Source organism: Camelina sativa, chromosome 1, assembly GCF_030686135.1.
Source record: "Camelina sativa cultivar CO46 ecotype springtype chromosome 1, ASM3068613v1".
In the NCBI taxonomy this organism is placed as follows: domain Eukaryota; kingdom Viridiplantae; phylum Streptophyta; class Magnoliopsida; order Brassicales; family Brassicaceae; genus Camelina; species Camelina sativa.
In genome coordinates, this window is record NC_141880.1 from 13,045,405 (window position 1) to 13,065,189 (window position 19,785).

At 31.9% G+C, this 19,785-nt stretch overlaps 2 protein-coding genes and 1 pseudogene across 3 annotated transcripts; 1 reads left to right on the plus strand and 2 right to left on the minus strand.

Moving 5' to 3' along the window:
- Positions 1 to 2,670: 2,670 nt before the first annotated feature.
- LOC104790277 (protein DETOXIFICATION 6) lies at positions 2,671 to 5,203 on the minus strand. 2 transcript variants are annotated; one of them, XM_010515992.3, is made up of 7 exons: positions 4,758 to 5,203; positions 4,128 to 4,672; positions 3,957 to 4,043; positions 3,659 to 3,715; positions 3,341 to 3,579; positions 3,030 to 3,235; positions 2,671 to 2,935 (listed from the first exon to the last, which is right to left on the minus strand). In XM_010515992.3, the coding sequence occupies exons 1-7, from the start codon at positions 5,013 to 5,015 to the stop codon at positions 2,873 to 2,875; spliced, it is 1,455 nt and encodes a 484-aa protein (XP_010514294.2). In that variant the 5' UTR covers positions 5,016 to 5,203; the 3' UTR covers positions 2,671 to 2,872. The 2 variants fall into 2 exon arrangements, with proteins under 2 accessions (XP_010514294.2, XP_010514302.2); XM_010516000.3 differs by lacking the exon at positions 3,957 to 4,043 and having other exon boundaries at positions 4,758 to 5,185.
- Positions 5,204 to 11,078: 5,875 nt separating this feature from the next.
- Positions 11,079 to 11,456, plus strand: LOC147949860 (S-protein homolog 25 pseudogene; annotated as a pseudogene).
- A 651-nt stretch (positions 11,457 to 12,107) lies between these two features.
- On the minus strand, positions 12,108 to 18,140 carry LOC104790291 (subtilisin-like protease SBT5.3). Its single transcript, XM_087458089.1, has 10 exons — positions 17,856 to 18,140; positions 17,651 to 17,766; positions 17,474 to 17,571; positions 16,957 to 17,121; positions 15,556 to 15,664; positions 14,039 to 14,573; positions 13,839 to 13,936; positions 13,512 to 13,757; positions 13,107 to 13,435; positions 12,108 to 12,870 (listed from the first exon to the last, which is right to left on the minus strand). The coding sequence occupies exons 1-10, from the start codon at positions 18,048 to 18,050 to the stop codon at positions 12,332 to 12,334; spliced, it is 2,430 nt and encodes an 809-aa protein (XP_087314215.1). The 5' UTR covers positions 18,051 to 18,140; the 3' UTR covers positions 12,108 to 12,331.
- Between the last annotated feature and the right edge of the window lie 1,645 nt (positions 18,141 to 19,785).

Sequence of the window (19,785 nt, forward strand, 5' to 3'; positions counted from 1 at the left end):
TATTTGAACTCCGTCGAAAGTTTAAAATATTATAATATATTTAAGTAATATTAATATTTTTACTTTTAACAATTTTAAAATATAAAAAAGTTTGAGTTAAACCCGTTAACACAGGTATTTTTATCAAACTATAAATTAAATTAGTTTTTTAAAATTTTGCTGAGATTTGATATATTAAATATTAACTTCTAAATGATAACCTAAATATACACAATCTCACTATAAATACAATGGTTTCCTAACTATTGAAATATCTCATACTAAAATTTAACAAGCAACTTCTCCTCTTTTGACGACAAACCAAAATAAAGAAAAACTCATCCTCTTACAAAACAACTATCTGATATTGCGGTGTGTCTATCCTCTTACAAAAATGATATATGATATTGCGGAGTGTCTATTCTCTTACAAAACTACTATCCAATATTGCAGTGTATTTGTTTCTGTGAAAAGCTATATTTGACAAATTACTTACTCTATTAAGATTTCCAATTTACTGTATAACCCCAAATATACAAATAAACACTATATAAACAAAGAAAATAAGTCTAAATAAAAAACTACATTACAAAAATACAAATTACAAAAAAAAGTAACTAACAAAATATTTAATCCTGTGCTGTAGCACGGGGTATCACCTAATATCATATTATAACATGTTTTATTTTTTAATTTTTTTAACTATAGGTATCATATTGCCAAGTTTAATGTTCTACAGAAGAACAAAATAACAAGTCAGAGCTTTTCTTACCAACCAAACTACAATATTTTTGTTTAATTTTTTTTTAAACTATATTTGTTTGACGGATTACCAGTTTAATTATTACAGTTCTTGATTCCATTATACTCTCATATCACAAAATAAAACTCCCTTAAGTCTAAGCTATTTCATCAAGGGATACAAAGAACTATAAATAACTTTATATGAGTTGGTTTCTAACAATTGTCTTCATAGCTTGATGACAAGTAATTAGCTACTTCCATTGATTATAATTAAAATTTAATACTTGATGATAACTATTACTGTTTGGTAGTTACTAAATAGATGTGTTTTATTAATTATTAATTTTAATATAGACTTTTTAAGTTTACAATTACTACATTTTATTTTAAAAATACAAATAATTATATTTATTTCAAATTTAACTCACATATATTCAGTTATGTGTTTTATCAACTCTTACAACTACAAATATATTTACAAATATAAATGTATTTTATTCATAGTTTATTTTAGCAAATCTGAGTTTTATTATATTTAAAATAAGCATTATCTATAGATTTTACAAGGTCATTTTACAAGGTCAAATCCAACCTATCTAAATTCAATTAAAAATTCAACTATTTATTGCAAATACACCAAAATATATACTAACATTGTAACATCTATATTAAAAAAGAAACTCAATCATTTTATAATATAAAATTAAATAAGTTATTTTCCTGTAGTGTACCACATGTTAAAAATCCCAGTTCTATCGTATAACCTCATACCACTCTTGTTATATCAATACATATGACAATATGCGTCTGCCTTTAAATATTATGTTATATTATTAATTATTAAAATTATTTATTTTAATCAAAGCAAAAAGTTAAAGTACTACTTTGTAATTAAAAAAATTGAACTCTATTACAGATAAAAAATAGAGTTTTCTCTATATATAGTAAAACCTCTATAAATTCGTACTTTATAACTTAATAAACGCTATAAAATAATAAAATTCTCCATTACCATGTCGGCCGATAGAAAAATTAGCAAAACTCAATAAAATTGATAAATAAGAGAAATTGTTATAAGCATCCTTTTGTATATACCAATTTTCATAAATACATTTATGATCATTTTTATTCCATTTTACACAGTTTCAAACTTTCAATATGTTAAATTAACTTTAGAAAAACAAATTTAGGTTTGGATTCTCTATTTTACATTTAGAATTTAATCATTTTATATATAGGAAATGGTATTATATATTGAAAATGGATAATAAAAGAAGATAATTTTGCAAATGAATTAATAATCATGTAAATATATATATATATATATATATATATATATATATATTTTTGGCAAACATCTATATATATATATATGCTTTAAAATTTTGAATTTTCTCCAAAAATCATTTGTATAAATAATTGTTATGTTGTATTTTCATATTTTCAAACTATAAAGATAAATATTCAAGGAAAATACAACATAACAATTCTTTTGATAGTAGAATATTCAATTAACCAAAAGCTGTTTTGTTTATCCACTCACTAAATTCACAAGAACACACTTAATAAAACGCGTGTCGTAGATAGATTCGCTTCCATCTGCATTCCCGTAAATGAAATCTCCTCCACCCCATAAGGTAGGTACAATATCGTCCCATGCCTTTCTCGCCGGTACAGAGAGCCCGAAAGTTTTCCGCTGTCTTCGGGGCCATGTCGGCGTAGAGCTCCATCACGATCCGACCTGCCGGTTTTCCGTCGACTTGGCCATTTTCGGAGAAATTTAAGGTTAGAGTGTTTCGTTTGCCTAAAGCGAGAGCGATGTAACGTCGATAAAAATGTAACAGAGATTAGAAAGGGGAAATATATCAAATATTCATTATTTGTTATAAGTATTGTATATTACAAACAAAATTTCGTCATTAAATTTTAAATGATGTTATACAAATATTTTATCTTTCGAAAATGTATATTCTGAAGATATTGTATTTTTAGAAAGTGTAACCGCCGCATATGAGATAGCATGATAAATTAACTCCTACATTGTCATTCCAATGTTCGCTAGTGATATGAATATATATTGTCCCATAATTTGAAGAAAACAAAATCTATGTCACTGTGACTTGTCTCAAAAATGGAAATAAAGAACCCATCAAGCAAGTCCACTGCCAAACGAAGAAGTCCTTACAACTATTCTCTTTCCTGCTTGAGTAGCCTGCAATTTAAGATGGCATTGGCAGCAATCAACTTCAGTAGAGCAAACAAAGAGTCATCAAGTGTCAAAAAGAAGTAAAGAGATTGTAACTGACCTGCTCATTCCAGCTCATGCAAGCAGTGACTATAGCTAGTATAATTCCTTGCGCCGTAGACCCAACAACCACACCAATCCATAGTCCTCTACCGTTCATGTGACACCAAAATCCTAAGAAAAGTCCAACCGGAGCTCCTAGGAGATAGTAAGCCACCACATTTGCCCAAGCTCCAATATGTTGCCACCCACTTCCCCTAGCGACCCCTTTTTCAAAAAAAAAAAAAAAGGCAAATGCATATCAAACATATTTGAACTCGCGAGATAGATTTTGTATTTTCATTTGCTAGTTTGATAATTTGATCTAATTACCACCAAGCACTGCAGAGAATCCATCAACTAAAAATGAGAGACAAAGCAAAGGAGATAGCTCAGTGACATAGTCCACAACTTCTTTGCTATTGCTGAAGGCGTAACCAAAGATGTTCCTGCAAGCGAAGAGGAGTGTGGAACAAATGGTAGCCTCTAGGAACCAAAGGAAAATACCGGCAAACACTGCCAGCCTAGCAACCTCAGGATTCCCCGCTCCCAATTCGTTTGAAATCCGTGTGCTGCCAAAGTAAACAAGTGTAACTAATCTGCAAAATTCCCATACAAACTAACATTGAGTTGGTTTCATCGATATAATACCTTCCAGCAGCCCCAATACCCATTGGAATGACATAGTGGAGAGATCCAGCTGTGAGACTGTCATGAACACACAATCAAAATGATTGCATAACTAAATTAGATAATGAAATGAAGAGTAAAAAATTGGTTCATCTAAATTTTAAAAAACTAAAGTCATTTCTATTTAAACATGAAGAGTAAAATTTACTCATGAGACCAATATTTCATTCTTAACCTTTTTCTATTTGACACAGTTCCTCATGATACTAGATGTATAAAGAAGTGAGACACATATCCTCAAATGAGAAATATAGATTACCAAATCGAAAGAACAGAGGTCTCGAGTTTCGGGTTAGGGAGGAGCCCTGAGGACAATATAAGGAACTCAAACAAGGACCATTCTATGCTGCATATAGAAAAGAGAAAAAAAAAAGAAACAATCAAAATCAAGCTAGAGGAAGAAAGAGAATCCACCAATGAAATGTTTTACCAAGTCATTGCTGCTGATGGTATCCCATACTGAAAAAACTGCTTGACGCTCGACACAAAATCATCAGATACAAAACCGCGAGTCTTCTCGCAAGAGCTTGAAAATCTCACATACAAAGCGAGAATCAACACGTTGAACCAGTAAGACAAACTAATAGCCAAGGCAGCTCCATTGCTTCCAAGACCAAACGTGTAGACCAGAGTCAAACAAACAGGTATATGGAACAAAAGGGTGGTTATGGCACAATAGAGAAGAGGAAGAACTAAACCCTGAGTCTGAAGAAACCTAGTCAGAGGTTGTTGCACCGCTTGAGAGAACAATGCCGGTATAAGACAAACCGCGTAGGAACCAGCTACCTTAGAGATGTCAGGATCTTGTCCGATTGAAACCAAGAGTTTGTCCATGTAAAACCAGAGAACCGATATGAGTAGACAAATAGGTACGTTTGAAGCTATTGCAGAGTAAGTATAAGTTCCGATTTCAGCGTATTGTTTTGCTCCATAAGCTTGACCACATAGAGTTTCAAGTGCACCCACCAAACCATACTGCAAAAAAAAATAGATTTCAAGACTTTTGAGATTAGATCGGATCTTTGAAACAGAGGAGTATAGATAACTACTAACTATTTACCATGATGCTGAAGCCGGAGACGTTTGCGAAAGAAGTGGCTAGAGCGACACCGGAGAGCTGGAGTTCGCCGCGGTGGCCAGCGACCATGACTGAGATGACGGGCAATAAGTACTGAGCAACGGTCACGGTGGCCATAGGCGCCGCCATGAGGCTGACGTTCTTTAGCTCCGCCGTGAAATCCTTCCTCCATGTCTTCGTCGTCGGCTTAGGACTTCCGGTGATTGTCTGATCGTTTCCCCGTAAAAGTGGATCTTCCATTATCTTCTTGGAGATTCTTTAGTTCTTGTCGACGACCGTAAATTTACCTAGGAACTTGTGAGATGATTATACACGACTTCAGAGAACAGACAAATCTTTATAAATATTTAAAAAACAGAACAGAGACGGACAAAACTAGTGGAGTTGTATTTTGTTGAAAAAAGGACGTCAACTCTATGTGAGTACATAAGGGGAGGTGTCTTGCTAGCTTGGGTTAGTAAGTTTAATTAATTTGGTGGGGCATTAAGTAGGTGATTAACTTTTAAAGATCTGTAAATGAAAAGATAATATTCGACTATTGGTGATTTGGTTTAAATTTTAGAGGATTTTGGAGTGTAATGTATATACATTGAATTTTGAACTATAAAACGTTACTCCAAAATAGCATTCTAGTATTGGATTAATGTAGATACAAAATCCAAAAGAAAAAAAAAATCAAAAAATGCATGCAGAAGAGAGCAACTAATGCCACAGTCACAGATTTACATATTTGTCACAAGAATATGCATGTCAGTGTTATATATATCGTTGGTTTGCTAATGGTCTACCAATGGTCTTTTTTCGGCTTTGTTGTTACTATGACTAATAGTATTGTTATTAATAACTTTTTCAATTTTTTTTTAATTAATGTTTCACCATAGTTAGATCTAAATCGTTCACATGCATTGTCACATTTAAATATATATATGATGTAATGTAAGTTAGGACAGATACATATATAAAAGTGATTGCATTTAATGATTATGTTGAGATATTAAGATTTCTAATTTTGTAAGATTGATAATGTCTTGTACATGAAAACCGTATTTTAATACCTATTTTCTTGATCAATCAAGTAGTATTGCAGAAAGAATGATGTTTCTTTATAATTTGCTTACTTCAACATAATGGAACAATTAATTATCTTAGTTGGAAAATAAGAACAACAATAGACAACAACAACAACACAAAAAAAAAAAAAAAAAATCTAAACTTGTTGTTCCCAAATCTAACAATAATCTCTATATACTTATTTAAGCAGTGTTGTTAAAGTTTAACCCTACTATCATGTGACATATTACAAAAATGTCATTACATTTTATTTTAATTTAATAACTAACAAAAAAAACTTATATTGTTTTATAAAATAGTATTTTCAAAATTATTTAATAAAATTATTTAACAGATTTTATTTATTATTTCAGAAATCTTAGGAAACAATAACAAACTGTATTTTAAACAATTATAAAACTTAATTTTATTTATAAACTAAAATTAAATATTTGCATATCTACATCGTTTAATAATAACAGATATATTTTAAAACTAAGATACAACATTGCTTATATTTAAAAAATATCTCTATATACTTATTTAAGCAATGTCGTTAAAATTTTAACCAGCTTTGATGTGGCATATTACGAAAAATGCTATTACATTTTAATTAATATAATAAGTAACAAAAGAAAATTTTATATTTGTTTACAAAATAATAAAACAATATTAACATATTATATTTATTGTTTCATAAATCTTAGGAAATAATAACAAACTATTCAATTGGCTAAAACTTTTTTTTTTTGGTCAACCAAACATTAATTAGAAAAAAACTCCACGGTTGGTAGTCCAAACCGGTGAGAAAGTGTTTACAAAGGAAGTTGCAGAAATAAGAGATCTAGATGACCGTGGAAGGCAATTCGCCCTCAGATTCAAAGAACGTGAAATCTTGGAGAAGGAGAATAGTGGAAAAGCCGCCCTCAGCATGTGGAAATCGTCTAAAATATTTGAAAACGCAGGCCAATTTTCGGGAGCTTGAATCATCACGACTAATTCTGCACAGTCCGTTGCGAAACAATGACAAGCCACTCCGTTTGCAAGGAGACACTCCATGGCCCAAATCAAAGCCTCGCACTCTGCATGAAGTGTGGGAGGACTTCGCCAAAGACTTCGATCTCCTAATAAAAAGGTTATCTCATGACCATTATCACACCACCACCCCAAGCCTGGACTGATGTCGGAGCTTTACCAAGAACCATCAATTTGACAACAAAGATCTTGACTCAAAGAACCCTAGGGAATCTCCGGACCGGGTAGATATGTATTATCAGACGGGTCCCCTACTTGTATCTGAACATCCTCCCAAAACATCTGATCACTTGCAGCCTGATTAAGCACCTCGTCGGCGTTAATTGCGTTCCTTGAAAGATTTTTTTATTCCTATCCTTCCAAATCGACCAGAAAATCCAAGGTAACCGATGAAAAGAATCTTGAACATCCGAATGAGAGGACCCTCGCCCATAGATTAAATACAGATTGGAAAACACCGACTCAAAAGGGAAACCCCTGGCCTGACCTGAATCGGGGATACCTCCCAAACGTGACGAGATCGAGGACACTGAAAAAGAGCATGATTAATTTTTTCACACTCTGAGTCACATCTTTTACACTTAATATCACATTGAACCCATCAATGCGCCAAACGATCTGTCAGTGGGAGAGAACCAGAGACATTTTGCTAAAAGAAATGTTTAATTTTAGACGGAGCATGAAGTTTCCATGCTTGGGCTCTTAAAGCCTATCACTAAGATTCTTTGTTTCGATTGAATTTTTTTTTAATCTCACTTATTTCGGAAACTCATTCAGCTTTTGTTTCAGGAGATCTAATTACGGATAATATTATTATTGCCCAAGAAATGTTTCATGGTTTAAATACCAATAGGCATTGCAAATCCGATTTTTTGGTATTTAAGATTGATATGAGTAAAGCCTATGATCAGACTGAATGGAGCTTTCTGAAGGCGGTTCTAGAACGGATGGATTTTGACGATAGATGGATTTCTTGGATTATGTGGTGTGTGACCTCAGTCTCGTATCAAGTTCTATTAAATGGAAAGCCCCGAGGATCAATTTCCCCGGAACGAGGGTTATGTCAAGGGGACCCTCTGTCACCGTATCTGTTTATTCTTTGTACGGAGGTATTGATTGCTAATATTAGAAGAGCATAGAGGGAGAGTAAGATTACGGGTATCAAGTTAGCACGTGATTGCCCACCTATTTCACATCTGTTATTTGCAGATTACAGACTCTTTCTTCTGTAAAGCCAAAGAGGATGAGTGTAAGAATGTTATGGATATTATTGGTAACTACAGTAAAGCCTCGGGCCAAGAGGTAAATCTTGCAAAATCATCTATTTTGTTCGGGAAAAAAGTACCAGAACAAGTTAGAGAGCAGCTAAAAACCATCATTGGTATTTCTAAGGAAGGGGGGATGGGATCCTATCTGGGATTATCCAGAGTATGACTTTAAGTAAGTCCTTGAGGCCAGATAGGCTGGTTTGGAATTATTCAAAATCTAGGAAGTACATGGTTCGCTCGAGTTATGCGTTGGCTCTGGATATGGTGGCTGAGGTTGAAATTGGCTAAAAATATATATTTTTTATACACAATATTCACTATATAAACAATTTTAAATGTTTAATGTTGACAATATACATATACATAATCTATTATAATTTTCATATATAAAGTTAATATATACTAACATGTTATACCAATAACTGCAATAGTGTTAATATTAACACCAATCACTATTGTAAATTTGGTATATTAAGATCTCTAAACACGATCACATCAATTTGTAATACTAGATCACGGGTCAATACATGTGTTTGTTAGATTTGATTTTTAGACTTTACTAAATTTATAATTAACGAATTTGGCATTGCACTCAAACCAAAATAGTAGTACCGACTATGGGTCGAAATCTGAATATGAAAGTGAATATATAATTTTATAAAATATATATTGATAAATTTTCTATTATTATTTTGTAACAAAGAAATCTAAATTTATATAAATATTTTCCCTCGTTGTACATCGTGGATCACTATTTAGTATCATACTATGATATAAAATCTATTTAAAACCCATTTAAATAGAGATCTATCCATATATAATAAATAAATTATAAAAAAACAAATAAAAAAGATAAAAAGAATTACATTATTAAATATTCTATTTTCTACATCATTACCAAATTTTCTCTGGTTTAGTTCATACCAGAGACCAGAATATTCTATAGGGCTCCCTCTTAAACGTCACTCCAATCGGCACCTTGTAGGCTTTACTTGAGAATTTTTATCAATTATACTATCGACACATAATTACTTGTTCTGCTACTATATGTTTTTTCTGCTACATCCTTTGCTTAGTTTTGGATCTATATTATTCATTCAAAACTTTAAAAAATTCACGTAGGACATCTTGTTTGACTTTACTCAATCATATTTGACATGTGATTAGTTCACTTGCAGTTATATTGTTATCTTAATATATTATGTATTAGGTAAGTTGGCTCACACTCCTTTTAGTCTAAGTAATAGATTGATAAACTTTGGCATATATATATATATATATTAGATTTTAATCCGCGGTCTACCGCGTGCATATAATTTTTTTTTTATATTTTATGGTGTATTTGTTTGTTAAATATTGGATGTTTTGTAAATAGAGGAATAACTAAAAATTTTGACTGTTTGTGCGGCTAAATGTTTATATTAGTTTTTTAACCCGTAATAAATTTCATGACCATTTATGTATTATATTTTGTTTTGTTTAGTGTTTGAGATTCTATTTTGATTTTTAATTATTATAACAAAAATAAAGGATCTAGATACATAATAAGTAATTTATACGCTGTGATTAAAAATAACATTTTTCCTAATGATTAAATTATTTTACACAAACTTAGTTAAATCAACTTGATTTTTATATGTCAAATATTCTAATATTAGTAGTGTTGAAAAATAACAAAATGAGGATTTAACCCGTATTAGCACAAATTTAATAATATTTTATTAATTCTAACATGTCCTCTTTATAACCCATCTACTATATAACCACATTATATAGTACTTTATTTTTTTTTTAATTTTACATCTTCGTAATATTTTAAAATTTTATTAAGTTTATATATATTAATTATACTATTTCAATAAATGTGAATCGAATCAAAACTCACAGGTTTTGGAAAACAAAATGGAAATAAAAAATTGTTATTTTCTTTGTTTGCAAAGGATTCAGAGATAGAATATCTTCAAAACACAATAGAAAGTGTGCTTAAATATATCATAATTTCTGTTTCCATATTAATTGCTGTAGTTTTTTTAGTTGGAATGGAATGTAAAATATTTTAGAAACAAAATCTGAAATAATGTTATTTTTGGAAAATTTTTAGGGATTAACTTTGTAAATAAATTTTTAAATAAGTCCAATAAAAGTGTAAAACTCATAATGTACTTCAAAAATGTATATATATATATATATATATCAATTTATTGCCTTATCTAAATTAAACACAAACGTGAACCAACTAAACTTTTAAACCAAAAATATTCTAACAAAGATATTGGAAATATATATCATTCAATTAAAAAGTATGAATATTGAACTACTTCAAAGAAAATTTATTAAACGAAACATTACCAAAAGTTAGAAAAGAAAAGACCAATTACGTTCCAAACTTGCTGAAAGGCACGTTTCCTCTGAAACAATTACGATATCCATGTGACGAACAGGAGATTTCCAGACTCTTACAGGTCCTCTTTTGTTGGTAATAGAGAACATGTTGTAACCATTTGAACAAAAAGAAGAAGAAGAAAAAAAGAGAACCTATTGTAACCAGAGAATGTTAAATAATTTTTGAATAAATTGGTAAAATTTGAAATTAAGTATTACTTTATTAGTTTGAAGGCCGAGCTATAATTTAGAAAAGTTCACTTTTATTTGGTTTGATCTTATTGGCGAGCCATAGTTTTCGACAATGAACTTTCTTATGACCAAAAATTTAATTGGTTCACGTTTATTATTATTTATTACTTTTTGGGGTTTTGGACCAAAAGTTTACGTCTAATTTATGATTAAGTTTAGGTAAGGCCATAAATAGATTATTTACTATAATTAAAATTTATAGTGTTTTCCCCACATAATTATAAATTTTGTACATTCATGACTTCATCACACAAAAAAATATCTTAGATCTAAGAAAAAAATGAATCATCTCATAGCTTTTGCGTTAGTTATTACAATGCATTTTTCGTTGAATGAAGCTTGCAAACCAAATATTGTAGAAATTCATAACCAACTCGCTCCTGGTAGAGTTCTTATGCATCATTGTAGGGGTAGTATTAACGAGCAAGATAAAGGTGTCAAATCTTTAAAATTCAATGAGACTTTCGTCATTGAGTTTTCGGATGTTTCCAGCAGACGTGAAAGGACAGTGTGGACTTGTCTCTTATCGCAAGGGGATAAAATGGAGTTTTTCTTTGATGTTCAAGTATACAGAGCAGCTTCTAGTGAACGATGTGGACAGTACCGCTCATGGACAGCCAAATCTGATGGAATTTGGACCAGAAGAGACCGTACAAAACCGTCGGGGCATGTACTTAACTGGAAAAAGAAATAAGTTTTTTTTGTCAAAAAAAAAAGAAAAGAAGAAGAAAGAAAGAAGAAAAAGAAGAAAGAAGAAATAAGTTTGTGTTTTTTATTTGTTTCACATCTTTTAAAATTATGCTAATTTGATGTTTGATTATATAGCAAAGTATTGTAATAAACCAAGTGTTCATTGATATATTTGTATCAATGTTTTAAATAATAATAAAATATATTACTTATTTTATACCAATTTTTCTTTTTAAGATATATTGTTTTCTAGTTAAAACTTTTTTTCTTTTGCAAATATTATTTTTTTATCTTATCATCCAAAAAAATGCTACGATCAGAATGATGTTGCCAAACAAAACGATTTAGAAAATGATAGATGAAATAGAGAAGTAAGTATTATATAATATATATATATATATTTTTTAATTGTCTAACAGTATATATGGCTTAATATGGCTTAACAGGATTTTTTTTTTCTTTTCTAAGTTGTATTATTCTTTGGGGTATTTTTTTTAATTGTATTGCCGTATAACTAAGGAAGTCAATCTATACAACATATTTAGTAACTAACTAGTGAATCAAATAATAACTATATATAACTTATAACTTATAACTATTATATAGTCTACCAAAAATATGTCGTGTACTTCCCAAATATTAAATAGGGGAAGAGAAGAACAAACATCCGGTTGATGTGCTATATTATTGATTTTATGATCACCACAACATTATACTACTGAACAATATGATAAACCACACCAACCACTACGCCATTCTTTGTAAGCCTTAACATTCAAACACAAGAAACTAAATTTCGTAAAAACAAATATCACCATTGGCACTACAAATCTAGTTAGTCCCTTTCATAGATATTATCAACTTGGATTTAGCCAAAAGTCAGAGCTTCACCACAATAGGACTTCTCACACGATGCTTCTTGTCTGACCAAACCAATTCTCCAAACACGTAGCCCTTCGCCTTATTCCCTTTATCCTTCACAAGTGTCACTTTAAACGTCTTTTTCTCTCCAACTTTGGTAAAATTCAAGCTCGTGGGATTAACCGCGACATAAACACCTCGTGGGTTAGTCACCCGGACGGTATAAGTAGAAGGTCGTCCAACGTTTTTTACAGTCCTTGAGACTGTAACTTTACTTGATGTTAAGTTTGGAACTGTGATGGAAGGGTAGTTAAGGTTGACAAGACTGGTTTTGGGGCTTGAACAAGTAAAGTTATTTCCTGAGAAGACAGCGATTTGTGATGCATTGTATCCTAGGGAGCATAAGAAGTTGAGATAATCCTTGATGCCTGAATCGTATACCAGACCGGGATTCACAGCTAGATTTGGTTGGACGTGTCCTGCCCCAAAACTGAAAGGTGTTGCCTTCATGTTGGTTGCATTTTGTATAGGTCCAGGAATGTCATCCATTGTTGTTGCTGAAAGGGAAAAACAAAAAAAAAGTATGAAAATACTACAAGACTAAGAAAAAAGACATTCCATTTCCAACATGTACAAAACCAAGAAAACAGAACATAGCCATTAAAGAAACAAGATTTGGTTAACTGTGTTCTATGCCCCAATTAGTAAATGTTAATGTGATTCAACTGATAATGTATTAGACTTCATTTTTTTCCAGCAATGCCTTAGCTCCCGAATCGAAATACATTCTTACCGGTTGTCATAATGGCAGAGCGGATAGCTGCGGGGCTCCAAGAAGGATAGCGAGTTTTGAGAAGACCCGCAATGCCAGAGATATGAGGACAAGACATGGAGGTTCCTGAAACAGCATTGTACAGAAGTCGTCGAGGATCAAACTGTTCGTTTGTTGGAGATACTGCGCCAGTGTAGGCAGCAATCACACTCACACCAGGAGCAGTTATGTCAGGCTTCAGAATCTCAGGAGCTACTGTGCTTGGACCTTTAGAAGAAAACGAAGCCATTACAGGTGCTGGTTTTAACCCCAAAGCTGTCCTCGAAGGAGTAATGTGCGCGATCGGGTTCCTACATCAACAAACAAACTTTTCTTTTAGAACTTGAAACATATTTAGTTATAGGTAAAGTGACTGAAGATTCTTACTTGGTTTGGCTGACATATCTTGACACAGCAAGACTGTCCTTAGAAGTGAGCTGTGTGGCTGGGAGGACATGCGGATCAGCGGTTAGATCATTCCCGGTAACATTAGTGTTCTCAAGAACCATCCCTACGCCACCGGCTAAAGCCACGGCCCGACCCTTTTCTACCCTCCCGTTTTGTCCTCGAAGACACACTAATATCTTCCCCTTTGCCTTTTTAGGGTCAAGCGATCCAAGTTTGCACAATTGTCTACACCAAGACAGAGATACAAAGTTAACAAATAACATCAAATCTTTCAAATAAGTAATTAACGAGATTAGCCAAACTCACGCATCCAATGCTGAACCGTTCTTAAACTTTGCTGTTATAGATGCTATTATTGGATAGAACTTAGCATGTGGCAGTGCCGTGGATGACAAGCTTTGTCCCTATGAATACAGAAGGTTTAAGCTCAATTCCAAGAATTCGAGAATTCATTTTCAAGATTTGAAAATTTGGATATGATCCAATCTTTTGTACTTGAGTCTAACCTTATAATGCTTTCCATTACCAAGCACAAGATTGCTAGCAAACTCACGGTCCATGGTACTAGCACCAACGGTGATCTGCCACGGCGCGGCATTCGAAACCGTACCATCCCCCGGTCCAGAGTTTCCGGCGGAGCAAACAACCACGATGCGTTTCTTAGCAGCGTGAAACGAACCAATAGCGACACTGTCATTGAAAAACGAGGTTGGCTCGCTGCCTAACGAGACAGAGATGACGTCAGCTCCGTCGTGTATGGCGGCATCAAAAGCTGCGAGTACGTCAGCGTCGTAGCACTCGTTTCCTTTCATGGGAGGCCAACAGACTTTGTACGCGGCGACTCTGGCACGTGGAGAGCCACCTTTGGCCGTGCCGTTACCTTGTCCAAAGACGCTAACCCCAGGGACGAAAGCTCCGCCGGCGGTGGAGAGAGTGTGGGAGCCATGGCCGTCGAGATCACGTGGAGAGTCGAAGCTTGAGTTGAGAGGTCCCACGGCGGCTGCGTAGCCTTTGTGAAAATATCTTGCTCCGACCAGTTTCCTTCATTCACATTTCTTGTATTAGCTTAACATGTTTATTGTAAGATTTACAAATTACAAGTTTACTATAAAGATCCCTTTACAAGTTTCGCTACTTTTTGACTATTCATACAATAAATAAAAAGCAAATGGATTAAAAATGTTTTAAAAGTAGAACTTTAAGTTTTTACAGGGTTTTATAAAACAAATTAAAAAGTATATTACATGGTATCGATTTAATTTTTACCTTGTAATAAAAGGGAATCATAAAATGAATATCTTTTAGTTTCTTTTTGGGATTCTAGTTCTATCTTTTTACAAGAGGAAAACAGATTAAAAAGTATATAAAAGTAAGTTCAGAAAAAATTGACTAGGATTAAAAAAAAAAAAAAATCTACAAAAGTAATCGATACTTTAACAATTTAAAAAATTGCATGGTCGATTGTGTTGATTAAGTAAATTATGTTTTTTAAAAAGAATTGAATGTTATTTCCTTGAATTACAAAATATTTTATTTAACCCAGAAAATGAAAACATGCTCTTCAATATTTTCATTTAAAAATTGGTATTTAGGAAATAGTATTATCATTAAAAAATATATTTTAAAACGTAAAATTAATGTAATTTGTTTTTTTCTTAAATAGTTATCTAGTCCTATCACTCAAAGTATACTCTGTATAGCCCCATCACGGATGTTGAAATATGAGTTCTATTTTTCCTTTTACCATAAACAAACCCACGGATGTTGAAATATGGAACCGTTCAAACTCCAAAACATGACTTGTAGCTACAACACGTGTCTTCTTATTGTTGATGAAAATTTTGAATATGAAACATAAAAAACACTTAATTCCACCACTAGGTGTGATGAGTGTGTCAACTCCTAAGAGTTGGCAACAGATAATTCCAGAATTTGTTTGTATCTTATGATAATTACTTAACGTGAAAATGACTGAACGCCAATTTGAAAGAACAAAAAATGTAAAAGAAAGATAGAAAAGAACCTATTGCAATGGAAAGTGGCATCTTTTTGGTTTTGACATATTCCCTTCCATCTCGAAGGAATTGGTCCCAAGCCCTCATCTCTAAAGCTCTTTGATTCTGGCCACACACCTTTTTGATACACAGAAACAAACATATTTTGAAATTATTCAATATATAGGTGATAAGTGGGATTGAGTTAATAAAATATTTTCTTAATGTCCTATGACGTCTCATAATCACACAACTACTCATAATATATTCAAAAGAATCTGAGTTTGTGTAAACAGATCCCTATTTTTTCTAGTTATGGCAACTAAGATTGTTTCTCTGAATCAATATTAAATTATTTAAAGAAGGTAATGAAAGGTTCTGGTTCTCATGCATATCCAAAAGCATTTGCATTCTTTATAAACTTTTTTGAGTACAGATTCGGTAAGAGAAGAAATTTCTCGAACTAAAAACTTGTAAACACTTGTAATCATCTAGGGGAAACCGAAGAATTACGAAACAAAGAAAATCACAAAATCTCTAGTGAGATCACTAGCTAAATTTAAAAGTTTGTACATCATTCATTTACAGATCAGATCACCAGGACCAGCCTGTGGATATATATATTTCCTTAGGAACAGATCCCTATTACGTTGATTTTTGAGGAAATTTTGGAAAACCTTTAGGTCCGTAGTCTTTTTCGGCCAGGACCAGCCTGTGGATATATACATTTCTTTTAAACAAGGTTCAAATTAGAGTAGATAGATATCACAATCTCCTCCATTAAAGGATGCTAAGACCACTAGACTACCCACTTGGTACATTACTTTTTTTTATTTTTCTGAAAACTTAAGTCATTAGTCAATTAAACTACTATATTTAGAATGCATTAACTTCTTACTAGAATACAGTTGCGTAGTGCCAAAACAGTGAAACACGTCACATGTACGATGAGCTATTCACCAACTTTTCTCTATTCCTTAAATCTATATATGTATATGGAAAGTTTTTATTTATTTATTTTGATCTCTTATTTTTATTAATTCGTTTTCCTATCTTCTTGTGGAATGTGGATAATATAATAGGGAATATGATTTATAGAGGATTAAGTGTTTATTATTAAAGTCAAACTTTACGATGCAGTCAACATATATATCAAATTTGATTAATGAATATGCATATGCGCACATGCGTGCATATATATGGCTGATTTGATTATTGTTGACATCTAGAGATCTTAACTACTAGCTTAATCAAATTTGACAAACGAATATTTTACATTTCTTGTAATACAAGTTTGAAAAATATAGTTTTTAAAGTAAAGGACGTATCTTCCCAAAAACCCATCTCAAGGCTCCCAAAGTTGCAAAGGTTGACTAAGAAAAAAAACAAAATATTTAAAACAAAGAGAGAGAAAGAGGAGAGATACGGACCCGTATCGAGATTTGCGATTATGGTATCTTCTCCGAATCTAGCTTTTCTCCAAATGGAAGAGGAAGGGACGTAAGAGTTGTGTTCCAAACCCAAGAAGTCCCATGATCGTGTGGTGTGGAGCTTCAAGGCTTTGTTTGGAAAGACGGACACAACTTCGGGGTGTTCTTGAAGTGTAATCAAGAAAAGAGAAAATATAGCTTAACTCCGTAACACCATCTTTAACGAAGCAACGATGAATTGTTTCTTACAATAACTAAAAAATCTATTTTTATCACACATTTTTCTTTTTGATTTATTTTTAATACTAATACCAATAAGGAAATGACACATGTCTATTTTCACATAAGCAACGGTTCTTGCAGTGCTCCACGAAGCAACGCTTCTTATTCTTTTTTGTTCTCTCTTCTTTTAATTATTTGTTTAATAAGAGCATCAACGCGAGCAACCCCACTAATCATGCCCTAAGCACAAAGAGAGAGAGAAGACAAAAACGTAATTAATGTAATGTATACTTACTTGAGATTGCATATGCGAGGTCGTGGTCGAGATGAGCAGCAAACCCGTTGATGTGCTTTGTGTACGAATAGAAAATGTCGTCTGTAGCTTTCTCACGGCTGTTTCAACAAGACTTAAGTCAGTGAAAATGGTTAACAGATTTAAATGTAATTAATGGGTTGTTTAGTTTAAGAGAACCTTCCGGTGAAGGAACCAAGAAAGTCGTAGTGTGTTTCTCTGACGCGATCCATGGCATCTTCTGTTATCTCTCCGACATGAGAGTGCGCTCCAAAGTACACCACATATGACAACGACTGAAAGCAATCAAAACACTAATTAATAGATGAATGTGAAATTATGGAAGAGTGTATTATATATAGTGTGTTATAGGTAATGAATGTACATCTTTAGAAGCAAGGATGGGTTTTGAAACCAGGTGGAGAAGAACAAGAAGAAGAAGAAGAAGAGAGGGATATGTTAGCTTCATTCTTCTTCTTCTGCTACTCTCACTATGTATCTTTTGTTGGATTTTTTGTTTTGGTTGTGCCGGGTGTGTTGGTTGCTTCTTTATAATGAGAGTTGGTTTTTTATTTTCCATTTTTTAATTGTTTCCGAAAACTATTTCGGTTGTGCCGTGAGCGTTTTTTGTATGTAAAACTTAAAGTAACAAAACAATTAAACCCTTTTCAGAACTTAAAATTAAAACGATATGTTATATAATATCTTTTGAAACAATTAAGTTGTATAATGATATCATTTTCTACGAGATAATCAAATACGGTTTTTTATGATCACTAATGATTTCGAAATATTACGGTTCACAAAAAATAGGGGAAAATTAACACTAATGATTTCGAAACACTAATTATTTAAATGTATTAGTCATCGATGTTCATAAACTCCATTATTGTGAGCACAATGTGTTGGAAGTGTTGATTTCGAAACACTAATTTGTTGCTGAAAAAGGGGAAGCTTAGGGTAATAAGGTTGTTCTGGAATAAAAATGATAAGATGCTCAAGTGGTCACATTGCGTCACATTAATGGAGTTTCCATTGATGCTAAATTTGGTAGCAAAAACTGATAATTTATGGCCTGTTGGTTGGTCCTAATCTAATCATTGTCTTCTGTATACTTAAAGATCAAAAACTATGTCTAAAAGAAAATATGGTTTATCAAATAATTGGTACACAATTGATACTATTTTTGAGTAGAATATGGGGAATAGCACAACGATAGATGCAGTAAAATAAGGATAACAGCATCAAGTGAAAATGAAAAATTTGAAAATTATATGAGTAAAAAGATGAATTGCACTAGTAAAACAAATCACTAACTAAAATATTAAAAATGTCCTTTTAGAGTTGAATATTTCTATAAAGCACACATAAATCTACCTAATATATATGCACCGAATTACATGTCTGCATTCACATTAATTTTTCTGCATTTATTTTTACGGTTTTACAAAGCTATTTATAATTTGGTGTGATCGGTTTGATAAGAAAAATATTATTATGTTGATTTGAATTTGGTTTAGTACTGTTTAAAAATATATATTGGTTAATTTAATTTGAATAGAATTAATATAGATGTATTTTTCATATATAATAATAATAATAATAATAATAATAATAATAATAATAATAATAATAATAATAATAATAATAATAATAATAATAATAATAATAATAATAATAATAATAATAATAATAATAATAATAATAATAATAATAATAATAATAATAATAATAATAATAATAATAATAATAATAATAATAATAATAATAATAATAATAATAATAATAATAATAATAATAATAATAATAATAATTACTAAACAATACATGTTTTGGCCAACTCTTATCTCAAACGAAGCTTTGATTTTGACATTTTAAGCCAGACTTGAGATATTTAGAATTGATTTTGTGCTAGTCCGAATGTATCCACATGAGTAAGACCACTTGTTGTTAGGCCTCATACTCAATTACATACACCCAATCAACATTTGGTCAAATATTTTAATTGCTCAAATATCTTTGACAAAAAAAATATTTGGTCAAATATTTAGTACTTAACACTTCATAAAGCCACTTGCTTCTTATGTCCATATTCCAAGTATAACACATCCACATACATGATCGATCTTAAGTATGTAACATGATGACCGGTTTATGTCTAATTATGAGTTCGAGGGTCATAATGGCTGGTTTAAGTTGAACCATAGGTTTGACGGTCGTGAATCTCGTGATGGGATATATAAAGCAGAAATGCCGATCATGATGCTCAATGCATGCATAGATTGTTGAGGTGGTGGAAAGTTTTAAAATTATAT

Coding starts and splice junctions, on each gene's coding strand:
- LOC104790277 (XM_010515992.3), bottom strand. CDS start 5,015: ATGGAAGATCCACTTTTACGGGGAAACGATCAGACAATCACCGGAAGT. Junction 3,716..3,956: donor ACCTCTGTTCTTTCGATTTG/GTAATCTATATT, acceptor TGTTCATGACAG/TCTCACAGCTGGATCTCTCC. Junction 2,936..3,029: donor GCATGAGCTGGAATGAGCAG/GTCAGTTACAAT, acceptor CTTAAATTGCAG/GCTACTCAAGCAGGAAAGAG.
- LOC104790291 (XM_087458089.1), bottom strand. CDS start 18,050: ATGGAAAATAAAAAACCAACTCTCATTATAAAGAAGCAACCAACACAC. Junction 17,767..17,855: donor CCATCCTTGCTTCTAAAGAT/GTACATTCATTA, acceptor GATTGCTTTCAG/TCGTTGTCATATGTGGTGTA. Junction 15,665..16,956: donor AATCGCAAATCTCGATACGG/GTCCGTATCTCT, acceptor TGTATCAAAAAG/GTGTGTGGCCAGAATCAAAG.